This window comes from Zingiber officinale, chromosome 1B (genome assembly GCF_018446385.1).
Source record: "Zingiber officinale cultivar Zhangliang chromosome 1B, Zo_v1.1, whole genome shotgun sequence".
Classification (NCBI taxonomy): Eukaryota; Viridiplantae; Streptophyta; class Magnoliopsida; order Zingiberales; family Zingiberaceae; genus Zingiber; species Zingiber officinale.
Window position 1 is genome coordinate 1047138 of NC_055986.1, and position 15622 is coordinate 1062759.

Below are 15622 nucleotides of genomic sequence, written 5' to 3' on the forward strand. Positions count from 1 at the left end.
TAAAGATTTAATTAATAATTCTACCTCCAAGAAAACTAGAAAGCTAAATTTTATATAAAAACCTATTTTTAAAATATTATTTAAAAAAAATTAAACCTGCCATTGTGTAAGTCTGAAAAAGGAGGAGGAAAAATTTTAAATTTTTTTTTAATACTTAAAGCCTAAACAAAAAAATTTACCTAGGGCCTCATAGAACCTTGAGACGGCTGTGTCAGAGTCGGCTCAAGGCATAGGCCATTAAGGCCTATGCCTAGGGCTCTTATTATATTAGAGCCCACAAATTTTACATATATATACCTATATAAATCAAATATGAATATTAATTTAAAAACATATGAGTTTGGATATTAAATATTTAAAATTATAGTTAAAATAAATTTTAGTTGAGATTTATTTTCATCGGTAATTTTAATTTTTTACTAGCTAAACTATATTTGGTCAAAAATTTTAAATTTTTTATAGATTAAATCTGGATTATTTTTATTTTTTACTCGTGTTAGATTTAATTGATAATTTTAATTTTTTACTATTAAAATTAGATTTAGTTGGTCATTTTTTATTTATTTTTATTAAAATTTAGTTAGTAATTTTAAATTTTTTAGTGTTGAAAATTTAATTTATTAATCAAAATTTAATTTTGTTAATAAATTAAAAATATTTATCGATTATACTTAGTTAATATTTTTTTTATAAAAATATTTTTCAGAGTTAAAAGCATATTTAATATTGTAGTATTATTTCTTTTTTAAATTTTATTTTTCTTTCATTTTTTTAATAATACACCATCGATATTTTCTAGCCAAATATTTTTGACTAAATAAATTTTATTAATAATTTATCAGAATTAAAATTGATAATAAGGCATTTTAGTTCATGAAGCTTCCATCAAGATTTCGAGGAAGAGTATATTATAAGTAGTGACTATATCTAGTACTCAAACCTATTTCCTCTAGGTTATACAATAATTTTACCGTTATATCGAGACTTTCCTTCCTCGAAGTTAAAAAAGATTGATATTTTTTTAAAAAAAATTGTAATTAAAATGTATATTAATAGTATTACAATAATTTATTATTTGTTTCTAAATTAGTTAATATAAAATATTTTTTATTTTTTAGGTTTGACATAAGATAAAATTCTACATGACCTAGTTAGCCACTGCTTCTAATTGTATAAATAATCATTGACAATATATGAAATTGCTCTTTTAAATTTTACTAATAAAATTTAAATGTCACTCCATGAACATAGTTGAGTTGACTAATACGAGATAGATATTGTTATAATAGGTAAAGTGTCAAATCTCGACAAAGTCAAGAAAAATGCTTTTCTTGTAATGACCAACTACAGCTTCCCGATTTATCTCCTTATAGATAGTCGTAGGGTTGCCCGTGTTGGGTTGTTAGGATGACAAATTCCATCTTTTGCTATAATTAAAATAAATTAAATATTTCTAATAATATTTATTTAAAAAATATTAAATTTTTTCCCGCCCAGGGACTTAAGAATGGCTGAGACACCTCTGAAAGTATCTTTTGCAAATAATTACCGTTATTACTCATTAAAAGTTTAATTCGACCATGCTGAGCAATTTAATATAGAACGGGCAAATGTGTCCAATTTGGACATTTGCTCGTCTTGTTGAAAGGAAAAAAAAACAGACCATGAAAAAAAATAAAGAAAATGAAGTTTTTAAAAGGTCAGAAAAAATAGACGATGCGCTCAATAGGTTAACGATGTTGGGAGGAGGGGAATTAAAAGGGAATTTTTATAAGAAACCTTATGAAAAAAAAAAGAAATAAAGATTTTTACAGAGAAATCAATGTTTAAATTGATCAGATCTGGTGTATTTGCATCCAATGGGATGCGTCTAAGGTGGGCGGTACGATGATTAAAATATAAAATAATATCATATGAAATTTTAAGATCAAAATTATATGTTAATATATCTTCTATTATATTTTGATCATTTATACTGACGATTAATAGACTGATTATTAATATAAAAATAAATTGACATGCAAATAACCTTTTGGGGGTCAACTGCCAACTGTTAAATGTCCACTGGTGCATTTATTAAACATCCAATGAGCTTCGTTTGTCAAAAGATAAACGAAACTGAGCACCATGAGATAAATCTTCTATTCCCAAATTTTGCTGTTTCCGTATCTTCTTATCGATTAGATAGATCAAATTATATTTCAAAAATATTTTATACATCATGAAGATATTATACACATCTTAAAAATATCATGATATCTTAAAATATAATCTGATCTGATCAATAGAAAATATGAGAATAGAAAATTTAGAAACAGAAGATTTGATCTAGAGCACCACACAATCTGTCATAAATTCGTTTGAGTCTTCATCGAAGTTGAGCACCACACACAAAATAAATACATTTAATTTTTTTTAAAAAAAATAGGTATGGAACTTCAAAAGTCCTCGATTTCTCGGAGTCTGAAACCCCCTTATTCCTCTCCTGCTCTCCAGCTGAAATCGCAAAAATGGATACGACCGGCGTCGCAATCATGGTCGGAGAAAATTTTGCGAGCTCCATCATCGATAAGCTGGTCGACTTCGTCACGTCCCATGTTTCCGGCCACTGGGATCTACTCTCTGACGTGGAGGAGAAGGTCAAACAGATACAAGATCGACTTCCTCGCATCCAAGCCGTGATCCATGCAGCAGAAGGCAGGCCGATCAGGGACCCAGCCTTGGTCAACTGGCTGCGGCAACTCAAAGAGGCGGCCTACGAAGCGGACGACCTACTGGACGAGATAGAGTACAGACAACTGGATGATCAGGTACAAGACAGGGGGAAGGTCAGTGCTTTAGCCACATTGGCTCTTAGATTTGTCAAGAACCTATTTGTCTCGGATGATGAACTCAAGAGGTTGAAGAATCTGCTGGGGGATGTGGATAAAGTTTACTCTGAAATCGACCGCAAAAAAGTTGAGCTGGATGAGGACAATGCAAAGCACACCAAATCAATAGGGGAGACGAGCTCCTTCACGCAGGAAGTGGTGTTTGGTAGAGATAAAGAGAGGGAAAGGATACTTGAGATGTTGTTGAGTTCAGGAAATGATGCTGATTTCCTCAACAAAGGAGCTGGCAGCAGCAGCCATGCGAGTCTTGGTGTGCTTCCAATTGTTGGCATTGGGGGAGTTGGGAAGACAACCCTAGCACAGATTATTTACAATGATCCAAGGGTTGCTGACCATTTTGAGCTCAGAAAGTGGGTTTATGTATCTAATGATTTCAATGTGAAAAGGATTGCAAGAGAGTTGGAAGGTAAAGTGGCTTCCGATTCTCGCCCTGAACATATTAGTTTAGATGCACAGCTAACTAATCTCAGTCGTGCTATTGCAAGTAAAAGATTTTTGTTTGTACTTGATGACGTATGGGATGAAGACGGAAGAAAGTGGATGGAGCTTAGAAATGCCATGTCCCACGGGAACAGAGGAAGCACTGTTCTGATAACAACTCAAAGTCCATTAGTTGCTGAAGTTATGGGAACGATGGACCAAATAGAGTTAAAGCTTTTAGAGGAAAGTGATTATTGGAGGCTCTTTGAGCATTGTTCATTTGGTTCAGGAGTGATTGATCCATATCTAGGAAGAAAGTTGCAATCAATTGGTCGACAAATAGCTAAAAAGCTACATGGTTTACCATTATCAGGGAAGGTGGTAGGAAGCTTGTTACATGCCAGGTTGGAAGAACAGTATTGGAAAATGATTCGAGAAAGTGAATGGTGGGAAAATGATTTTCTCTTGGAAAATATCCTTCCATCTCTAGGGCTGAGTTACCAACACCTCAGCTCGAATGTGAAACAGTGTTTTGCTGATACTGCCATGTTCCCAAAGGGCCACATATTTGATAAAGAACAGCTAGTTCAGATGTGGATAGCTCAAGGTTTTGTCAGACCAGGTACTCAGCGTGGAAGGATGACAATGGAGGATATTGGGAATCAGATTTTTGATGAGCTAACTTGCAGATACTTCTTCCTACATACTATAAATGAAAGATATATGATCCATGATCTGATAAGAGAGTTGGCAGTGTATATTTCAAGGGATGAGTGTTTTGTGATTGATGATGAACCTTCCAAAATTCCACCAACTGCCCGTCACTTGACAGTAGTAAGGACAGCTAAACTTGACACACTGGCAGAATTATCAAAGCTTCATAAAGTGCGAACACTTGTATTCTATCGTGATTATCATCCTGAAGATCTTTTCTCCTTGGGAGAAAATGGTTCTAGAAAATTTTATGAATCACTGGAAGGAATCTTGAAAAGTCTAAAGAATTTAAGAATATTGGATTTATCGTACATGCGTGTAGAACTAAAGAAGCTACCACATGCTACCTGTGATCTTTCACATCTCCGATATTTGGACATTTCCGGCACTAAGATTCGGCAGCTTCCTGGATCATTCTCTAAGATTTGTCATTTGCAAGTGCTGAATTTAAAGCGGTGTTGGATTAAAAAACTACCAGAAGGAATGAATAGGCTTATCAGAATGCGACATTTACATGCTGATGCAGACACAATTTCACTGGTAGATGGGATTGGGAGATTGACTGACCTTCAAGAACTAGATGAATTCCGTATCACCAGGAAGAGAGGGCACCAAATAGGGGAGCTCAAGGAATTACGAAATATTCGAAGGCGATTAGACATACAGAATCTTGAGTATGTTGAATCTCAGGAGGAGGCCATGGAGGCAAAACTAAAGGACAAAGAATACCTCGATTATCTTGTGCTCAACTTCAAAGAAGGTAAAAGGAGCCAAGGAGATATCGAGAAGGATATAATAGAAGGCCTTGAACCTCATTGTAATCTAAAGAGACTTATGATTCAACACTATGGAGGTTTGAATTCCCCATGTTGGTTGGAGAAGAATTATCTTACAAATTTGGAATCAATTCATCTTAATTGGTGTGCCAGGTGGGAAGATCTTCCACCATTGGGCCATCTCCCATTTCTCATGGACATATCTATTTGCAAGCTTCCAGTAAGAAGAATTGGTGCCAAATTTTATGGGGATGCTGATCAGGTCTTCCCTTCACTTCAAGAACTAACATTTCATACCTTGAATGAATGGGAGGAGTTGTCCGAATCAGACAGTAGGCCAATTTTTCCTTGCCTTATGAAAATGAGAATAGAAAATTGCCTCAAGCTAAGAAGAATCCCTGTTCTCCCTTTGATATCAATGAAACAACTTGATATCTGGAATTCTGGTGATATTGGCAATGCCTTACCTGACTATTTGCTAACTTTAACCTCTCTAACATATTTGGAGTTACATAATTGTGCACAAAGAGCATCTGTGTCTCTATACAACCTTCAATTCCTTGAGTACTTAAGACTGGTTCAATGCCCGGAGTTGAACTTAATTGGTGGATTACAGTCTCTTGCAAATCTGAAAGACCTAATTATTCATGCATGCCCAAAGTTATTTGAACCTGTACAGATGCCAGAACAACCTTATGTTGAACAGGAATTGAGATCTCTGTGCACCGTTTGGATTGATGATGATGTTCTCAAACATGTTTGGGTAATACTAGGAAGGACCCCATGTATTCAGGTACTCAGAATCCATCATTGTAATGATCTTTCTCACTTCAACCCTGAGCATGAGGAGTGGTTTCAGCAACTGACTTCCCTACATTTCCTTGAGTTCCACTACTGTTCAAAACTTCGAAAGCTTCCTTCTTCCTTAGGAACTGCCTCCATCAAGATTTTATGCATTCACCATTGCCCAAATATTGAGTCACTGCCAGATAATGGCCTTCCATTCCTGCTTCGAAAATTGGAAATGCACGGATGCACTAAATTGAGAGACCGGTGTAGGAAGGATGATGGGTCAGATTGGCCACTGATTTCAAATATCCCCAACATAGATATTGATGGTGAATTAATACAAATGAAATAACAGCAATACCAAAGAGACTGGAGATTGTTTAAGTATGTTTTGCTATTATGCATTTCTTTGAAGTTCTCAGGTATTTTTTTAAATTTTATTAAATAGTTTAGTATACCCATTTGCTACTGTAACAATAGAATTAATAAAGTTAGTTTAAAGTTAATCACATAAAATAAATAAATAACTTATTGTAATTAAGTTTTTGACTGATGAAATAATAGATGGTTGAAGGATTTATCATAAAACATAATACTGTAATATGACTGCACCTTTAAGCAAATTACATTAGATAAATTATATGAAAAATGGAAATAGCATAATTGCAATTGCAAATTTACCTTCATGCATAACTATCATCAATGATTGATATTTTAAAAACAATAGAACAATTAGATGATGTAAATATTTAATCACAAACAAATAGTTACATTGTAGATAAACAATTGAAAGACACTTGCAGCTAATAATGTAGAAACCTCATGTATTTATATATCAAATCATTTGGCCTACAATAACTCACATTCTTATAACATAAAAGATAAGGATGCTCCATATATATTTTCTTCCACTTTCACTTGTGTAGAATTACCATAATAGATCGAGTGTTCGGTTACGAGTATGTATACTGGTAAAAGAAATATTTACAAATGCTTCTTAAATGCAATACATTTAATTGAGGACTCAAGGCATGGTCCAAGGAAGGGTACGGAAGGGTACTGCATAGGAAGAGGAATTGGGAGAATAGATAGAAAATGGTGAGATTGAGAGAGGATGACTTTAGAGAAGTTGTAAGGGGTAGGGTTTAATATAATAGAGATCACTTGATATTTTTTAACTTTCTAAATTCCTTTTTAAAAGAATTAAAGACACATAAAAGGAAATGAAACAACTTAATTGAGAAATCATCTCATTATAGATAATAATTAGATTATGTAAGAATTGATAATAGGAATAATCAGAAGATATAATTAAAAAATAATAAAAGGATAATAATAATTAAAGCTAGAATTGCATTTCTTTGTTTTTGTTTTTTCTGGACCTATCATTTTCCATTTTATAAAAGAACTTTCCTTTGTTGTTGTTATTTACTTTTCTTTCATGTCTATTAAATGTCCTTTTCCCTTGAAACTCTCACTTATTGGCTTCCAAGAGCTTGGTAAATGATTGTCAAAGCAAGTTGCAAGAGGAGTTTGCTACAATGAGATCCTTCTGGTTTGCTTGCTCCTTTTTATAATTAGAAGCGATCTCAGATTGCTTAGATACTGTGTGTGCAGAAACTAAAGCTTGATTGTCATATATTAACAAACAGTTAAGATGGTCCAAAGAAAATGCTAAGATCATGCATGAACATATGTAGATCATTATAAAAATTCATTTTCTCCGACGGCATTCTCATAATAATTACAGTGAATCATTAATTTGCAAAACTCTCAATAATATGTTTAATTTACAGTACAGGATGGATTCAAATAGGGAGCAAAATTCATAGCATGAAGGAGGATGGCCTTAGTAAAGTTAGGGGTTGTTTGCTGAAGGTAAAACTACTTAGATCAGGACCAATCAATTTGAGCTGAGTTTTTATCAAAGGTTGCGTTAGACATGTTCAATTTGATGAAGGGTTAAGGTGTACCAGGCCAACCAAAGCAAAGATTTTTGATGAGCTAATTTGCAGATATTTCTTTCTACATACTATAAATGAAAGATACGTGATTCATGATCTGATAAGAGAGTTGGTAGTGTATATTTCAAGGGACGTGTGTTTTGTGATTGATAATGAACCTTCCAAAATTCCACCAACTGCTCGTCACTTGACAGTGATAAGGACAGCTAAACTTGACACATTAGCAGAATTATCAAAGTTTCATAAAGTGCGAACACTTGTATTCTATCGTGATTATCATCCTGAAGATCTTTTCTCATTGGGTGAAAATGGTTCTAGAAAATTTTATGAATCACTAGAAGGAATCTTGAAAAATCTAAAGAATTTACGAATATTGGATTTATCATATGATCTTGTCTGGAATTTGAGTCAGATGAATGCCGACTGAGATGACGTCGGTATTGACGGAGAGACGACTTGGACACAGCGCATGTGCACCGGAAAATGGACCCTCCACGTGGAGCTCAGGGACAGTGGTGACGAAACCGGCAGTTCTTAGGCTCTGCGCACACTCAGACAAGCCCACATAGCGTTAGAGTCTTAGAGACCAGAAATCATGGAAAAAGTCCCCGGCGCAGGTCCTCCGACGTTTAAGTCAGATACTTTTTCTCCAGAAGAACACTGTACGAAGGAAAATGAATTGTAGAAGATGAGTGCGTATGTGCGCGTACTTGCTCAAGGGAGAGGATATCCCTTTTTATATGACAGTACGTACCTTTGGAGTCTGACCGTTGTCAGAGAATATCAAGCGCCGGGACTTGTGGGGTGATGGAGGACACATGGTGCCCTATCATTGGTTGAAAGAAGGTTCCATTCACAGGGAATGACCGACTATTGAAATATTCTCTGACTGATGACAGTTATTATTTGACAGACGATTATGATTCTCTGACACTGTTGTCGTCTAGTGCTTTCTATCCCACCCGAGTTTAGCTAAGGATAGGTCGGGTTGCTTGTTTAGGGGCGCCACCCGACTTGAGTGTTGATAAAGAGGTTGAACTATAGTGACCCCCTTGGCTTTATCTGTTATCTGTATCTGGACTGGTTGGAGATCCATCCATTATACCTTGATCGCTGCAAGGCCGGCCAGGAGTTGTCTCATAGAAAGTGCCAGGTCTGGCTATGTGGCCTGATATAAGAAAACTCGATCCATCGGGACAGGCCTAGCGCTACTCCAGGCTGCACCTTATGTTCCAGACTTGGGCTTTGATAATGAGGATGAGCTGTAGTGGGTTGGTCGAGTTCTATCTAAGACTATGACAAAAGACTCATCTTTAATTTGTAAAGCCCGTTTGAAGGACCGGTTGGGAGTTGCATAAGTAAAAGTACCGAAACCATTTGTAAAGCCCGAGCTAGGGGGTTTGATTAGTCTGGAGTAGGTCGAGAACTAGTTCAGGCTTTGTCATATGTGCCTGGTCTGGGAACTTGCCCTGCCTGTGATCGATCGGGAATTTTATGACTAATGAGGTGAGGCGGTCTAACTCCCTCTTTCTCATGACTGTTGACTATCACGTCCCCTTGACTTCTGACCACCTTTGACTGTCACGTCCCCTTGACTTCTAACTGCCTTTGACTGCCATGTCCCCCTGACTTCTGACTGCCTTTCTTTATCAGACCCCACCTTTATGTACCATATTACAAGTCTCACCTCCAAGTCTAGTCAAAGGAGGCTCAAGTCCGACTGACTAGACCCAAACTCGAGTTTCATTTACTTTGCCGTTATGACTATAAATGTTGTTTCTTTTCCTATACCATAGATATTATAACCTGTTTAATATCTTAATCAACCTCGGGAGTGTTGGTTAGTCCTAAGAAGATCGTACCGGCTCCACTATACAAAAATTTTGTACAAGTGTCGAACCTTTCCTAAACAACTTCGGGAGTTTCATTTATTGCCTTTTATGTTGTTTATATATGCTGTGTGTGTGTGTGCATATTAAAATTCCTCATTTTAAATAACTAAGTGGAAGAGGAATTATTTAAATTCCACGGTCTTCATTGCTGGTTTGTAAGTGATGCATTCAAACTTGCGCGTTGGCTTTGAGTGTCTTCCTCCACATCGGATGAGTTTGTTTGCGGATCACTAGATCAAACTTCCTTAATGGATGATTATAGGAAATTATTTAGGTTTGTGTGATCTTCTCCATCTGAAGGGACACAATCCTATTTAATGGACTAAGTATCAAGTAATGGTATACACTTAAGCACATTTAATAGTATCCTCCCCATCGGAGTCATTGTTATTATTTGTGTGATCGAAGAAAAATCAACTATTAATTTTATTTGTCATAAAGTTAGGTTGACAAGATAATAAAATTAATGGGTAAAACCCCCTCTTATAAATGTTTGAATTTGTATACGTCCACACTATCGTGGCATACAAAATTCACAGTATTTTGAGGTGTTTGTGAATTTAAATGATATTATTTGAGGAATCAATATTATTTTAAATTCTAAAGTTTTGATCAAATATTTTATGATTTTTAGGATTTCAAATGGCTTTCAATCCTCTTGCTGATATATTGAAAGAGAACAAACTTACTGGTCCTAATTACATTGATTGGAAACAAAACTTGGACTGTCCTCGCAAAAGTGAGAACAATAAAGGTGTATCTTATTAATTCGTTGTTGAAACATGTTTAGCGATGTTATCTACCGGTACCTGGTGTGTAGATACGGAAGCCACTGATCATATCTATAATTCATTGCAGGGGTTTCAGGAAACCCGACAACTATATGAAGGGGAAATCACCGTCTACATGGGCAATGCTACAAAAGTGATGGCTGTTACAGTGGGAGATGGTTATTTATATAGGAATAAAACATTGATTTTGAGAAATTATCTTTATGTACCAAGTTTTAGAAAGAACTTAATTTCAGTTTCCAAACTATTTATGGATAGATATTCTGTTTCTTTTGATGACAAAGTAGTTGTCAAGAAAAATAGGGTAGCTATCTGTTCTGGTACATTGGTTGATAATTTGTATACTCTAAATCCAATAACTTCCACGATGCAACAAATGGAAATTAATAACACATCTTCTAATTCAAATAAGAGAAAGCAGCCTTCGGAAATGAACCAAACATATCTTTAGCATCTGAGGCTAAGTCATATTAACTTGAGTAGGATTCAAAAGTTAATAGCCGATCGACTTTTGGGTTCATTGGTGGTGGAAAACTTTCCAACCTGAGAGTCTTGCTTGGAAGGAAAAATGACCAAAAAACCTTTTAAGGCTAAGGGGTATAGAGCCAAAGATGTGTTGGAATTGATTCATTCTGATTTGTGTGGGCCTATGACTATCCAGGCAAGAGGTGGTTTCGAATATTTTGTCTCTTTTATAGATGACTATTCGAGATACAGGTACATTTACTTGATGCGCCGCAAGTCTGAGTGCTTTGATAAGTTCAAAGAATACAAAGCTGATGTGGAGAAACATTATGGTAAAAGTATTAAAGACACTATGGTCTGATCGTGGTGGCGAGTACCTCTTAGGAGAGTTTAGGAGTTACTTATTAGAGACCGGGATTCAATCCTAACTTTCTGCACCTGGTACACCCCAATAGAATGGTGTGGCAGAACGAAGGAATATGACACTTATGGAAATGGTTAGATCAATGATGAGTTATTCAGAATTACCAAATTCATTTTGGGGATATGCTCTAGAAACGGCAGTGTACATTTTGAACTTGGTACCTTCTAAGTCAGTACCCTCTACTCCCACAGAATTGTGGAATGAGCGTAAGCCTAGTCTGAAGCATATTCGGATTTGGGGTAATCCAACACATGCGCTGAAAGGAGACACTGATAAGTTGGAATCACGTATAGAAGTTCGCTTGTTTGTGGGTTATCCTAAAGGAACGAAAGGTGGTTTATTTTATAGTCCTAAAGATCAGAAGGTCATTGTTAACATCAATGCTCGATTTTTAGAAGAGGACTATGTAATGAACCACAAGTCCATGAGTAAAATTGTTCTCAAAGAAATAAGAGAAGACACGTCTACCTTAGTACCAACGGTACAAGATGAGATATCACAAGAAATTGCAACACGTATCATAAATGATGCACAATTACAAGTAATGTCTCGTCGAAGTGGGAGGGTTGTTAGGCAACCTGATAGATTCATGTTTTTGGGAGAATCTTCAGACTTGATCCCTGGTGAACATGAACCTGATCCTTGGACATATGATGAAACACTCCAAGATAAAGATGCAGCATCGGTCTATCTATGGACTGAAGTAAACTTCGAGATCTTGGAACATCCAGTTTAATCTTATGGATTTATTCAGTGTCCGGATGAGTCTTGTGTATATAAGCAAAATGACGAAAATGTGGTGGTATTTCTTGTACTATACATAGATGATATTTTGCTCATTGGCAACAATGTCAAAGTGTTGTCAGACGTAAGGATATGGTTGTCTAAGCAGTTTGATATGAAGGATTTGGAAGAATGTGGACATATTCTTGGGATCAAAGTAATAAGGGATCGCAAGAAAAAAATGTTGTGCTTATCCCAAACTTCATACATCAATATTATTCTAGCTCGTTTTAGCATGCAAAACTACAAGAAAAGTTTTCTACATTTTCGGCATGGAGTACCTTTATCTAAAGAGATGTGTCCTAAAATATCAAAGGAGATAGAGGACATGAAGGTAATTCCTTATGCTTCGGCTGTAGGAAGCCTAATGTATGCGATGCTATATACGAGATCGGATATCTGTTTTACCGTGGGCATGGTTAGCAGATATCAAAGTAATCTAGGACAGAGACATTGGACTGTCGTAAAGCATATATTGAAGTATCTGAGAAGGACTAGAGATTATATGTTTGTTTACCAGGCAGATGATTTACTCCCTGTGGGTTATATGTATTCTGACTTCCAATGAGATATGGACAATAGTAAATCGACCTCGGGGTATGTGTTTACTTTGGGAGGTGGAGGCATAGCATGGAGGAGTGTTAAGCAGAAATGTGTTTCGGACTCTACCATGAAAGCTGAGTATGCGACACCTCTGAGGCAGCCAAAGAAGCTGTATGGCTCAGAAACTTCTTGATGGACTTAGATGTGATTCCTGGTTTGCCCAAAATTATCATAATTTATTGTGATAATAGTGGTGTAGTAGCAAACTCGAAGGAACCACGAGCCCATAAGGCAAGTAAACCCATTGAGCGCAAGTACCACCTAATACGAGACATCATAAAACGAGGAGAAATTATTGTCACCAAGATTACATCAGAAGATAACTTGGCAGATCCTTTCACTAAGGTCCTTCCGGCGAGAGCTTTTGATGGGCATGTTGAGGGGATGAGAATAAGATGTATGACAACATATATGACAACATAGTCTTTTAGTATAAGTGGGAGATTGTTAGGATGTATACTAAAAGCCTAGCTTTTTGTATGAGCATTTATTTTGAAATGAGAATCGCATTAGTCAAATGTTTGTATTTAGTTAAATGTAGTTGTCCATTTAATTTATATTGAAGATAACACAGTGTGTTGTGTCACATAGAAGATCATGTTATCAGTTCCTTATAAATTATAAATAGTGGCTCACAACCAAGATGGATTGGGACAAACCATTGGAATGGTTGTAGTGTAATTTGATATTAGTTTATCTTAACTATAAAATTACACTAGTACACTATGTGTGTATTGAGCATGACCATTTGAGGTTGTTTCTTTTTATATTGACTGCATAAAAGAACATAACCTCTGTTATTATGGATGTGCGTACTCTTAATCTCGATATAATAACAAGCACATATACTTAGTATTTATTTCTTTAATTTATCAATGAGTGAGATTTATTTGTTAAATCAATAGGCCCGATAAATTGGGAAATAATATTATTTATATGGTGTGTTGTTGATTATAGAAGGAAACTGTGTCCTAGTTATCTAGGTTGATGATGTCCCTTTGAGGAGCTCATAAGGATTGTGATGTAAACCCTGCAGGTGGATTTAGTTCGACATGACAATGAAGTTGAGTGGTACTACTCTTGGAGCTAGATATTAATTAAGTGAGTTGTTAGTAACTCATTTAATTAATGGTCATTCGATATCTTAAACATAGGGAGATTAATGCACTCATGATAAAGAGTCCATAATGTAATATGGGATTGTTGCGGTAGTTCAATAATAACTCCTTAGTGATATGAGTTATTATTGATGAGCTTGAGTTGGGTGTTCGGGTCGAACACAGGAAGCTCAAGTTCATCAGGAGGCTAAAACCAATTCCTCCTCTCAGTCCTTGCTGTAGTCTCTATAAAGCCTCGCGTTCACTCGTTTTGATTTTTCTTCTTACCCAAATGAGAGGTCGGCCACATCCTTGCTTGGTGCCCAAGAAAGGGGCCGGCCAAGCCCTCTTGGTGCCCAAGATGTGGGCCGGCCAAGCCATGCTTAGTGCCCAAGCATGGGGAGCCATAGAAGAAGAGAAAAGAAAGTTTTGTTGAAAATAAAATTTTGTTAAAATCTTTCCTTTTATAACTTTCTACAATGGATTAAAAGAAAGATTTTAATTTTGTTAAAATCTTTCCTTTTTTTGCAACCAACCATTATAGGAATAAAAGGAAGATTTTATTTAAAACAAAATTTTGTTATAATCTTTCCTTTTATAGCTATTTACAATGGTTTAAAAGAGAGATTTTAATTTTGTTAAAATCTTTCCTTTTTTGTAACCATCTACAATAGCAAATAAAAGGAAATTTTATAAAAAACTTTCCTTATTAGCCACTAGCAAAGATTATAAAAGAGGAGGGGATGCTCTCTAAACATAACCTAAGGCTTCTCTTCTAATTTCTTGTGGTCGGCTCTCCTGTTTTTCCCTTTCCTCTTCATAAGGGCCGGTGACACTTGGAGAAGGACCTTGACACCTTGTGGCCGGTTGCTTGGAAGAGAAGAAGAAGAAGAAGAAGAAGAAGAAGGCCTCTTCACTTTGTATTCTTTGGTGACCGAAAGTTTGAAAAAGAAGGAGAAGGTCTGGTGTCTTCGTCTTGGTAGATCATCACCCACACGACGTCCAAGAAGAGGAGAGAAATACAGTAGAAGATCAAGAGGTCTTTAGGTTACAAAGAAATGTATAACTAGTTATTTATTCCGCTGCATACTAGTTTAATTTTTCTTTGTATGGATCCTGAAATACCAACATAAGAGGCTAGCGATTTTGTGTTTCTATTTTGTGTATCGATTTTGTGTTTCAATCTTGTGCTTCGATTGATGTCTCTTTAGTTAAACCTAGGGTTTACTATGAGGAGTTTAAATATTCAATTTCTTTGAAAGACTTTACCTAGAAAGTGGTGGATGATCCCATAACCAAGAAGGTCGAGTGCCTCGCCAACGACCTGGAAGTCAATCCTTGAAATAGATATTTAATATGGTTTAACTTCTGAAGAACACATGAGTTAAACTTGGAGTAAAAATGTTAAGTTTTGTTTCCAATCCAAGTTTAACTTTTGAAGAACATATGGTTTGAACTTGGAGTAAAAATGTTAAGTTTCGTTTCCAATCCAAGTTTAAGAACACATGGATTACTAGAAAAAGTTCTATGCTTGTACAAATTTTTATACAGGGAAAACAGAACGGTATTCCAAGTAGCACCCAACAATATCAGTGTGTCGAGCTCCTCTTGTGTCAACGTTATCGTTGTGAATCGCCCAACGTCTTCCATTTCCCATTCGGATGCAGGAATGATTTCCACAGACGATGCTAAAATGATTCTGTCCGAAAGCGTGAAGCTGGAAAGCTGGGGAGGTGGCAGTGCCACTGACTGGATGAAGAGCTCGCTCCTCTCTGCAAAACAAAACCAAAACCAAGGAAGGTGTCCCTAGCGTTGACTTTCGACACTCAAATTAGAAACAGATGAAGGAAAATGGAAAATTATTATCGAGACCAAGACTTGTTTTTTCTCTTCCCGTTCCTTATACCTAGCAGACCCTTTTATATCTTTCTTAGTTACCTTTCATCTTCCCCTATTTAATGATATTGATTATCTACAGAAGACATCTTTGTCTTAACTTCTATGGCTTTAATG

The 15622-nt window shown here is 35.9% G+C and overlaps 1 protein-coding gene across 1 annotated transcript; it reads left to right on the forward strand.

The window, feature by feature from the left end:
- Positions 1-2510: 2510 nt before the first annotated feature.
- Positions 2511-5942, forward strand: LOC121992752 (putative disease resistance protein RGA3). Its single transcript, XM_042547309.1, has one exon. The coding sequence runs from the start codon at positions 2511-2513 to the stop codon at positions 5940-5942; it is 3432 nt and encodes a 1143-aa protein (XP_042403243.1).
- The last annotated feature ends 9680 nt before the right edge of the window (positions 5943-15622 follow it).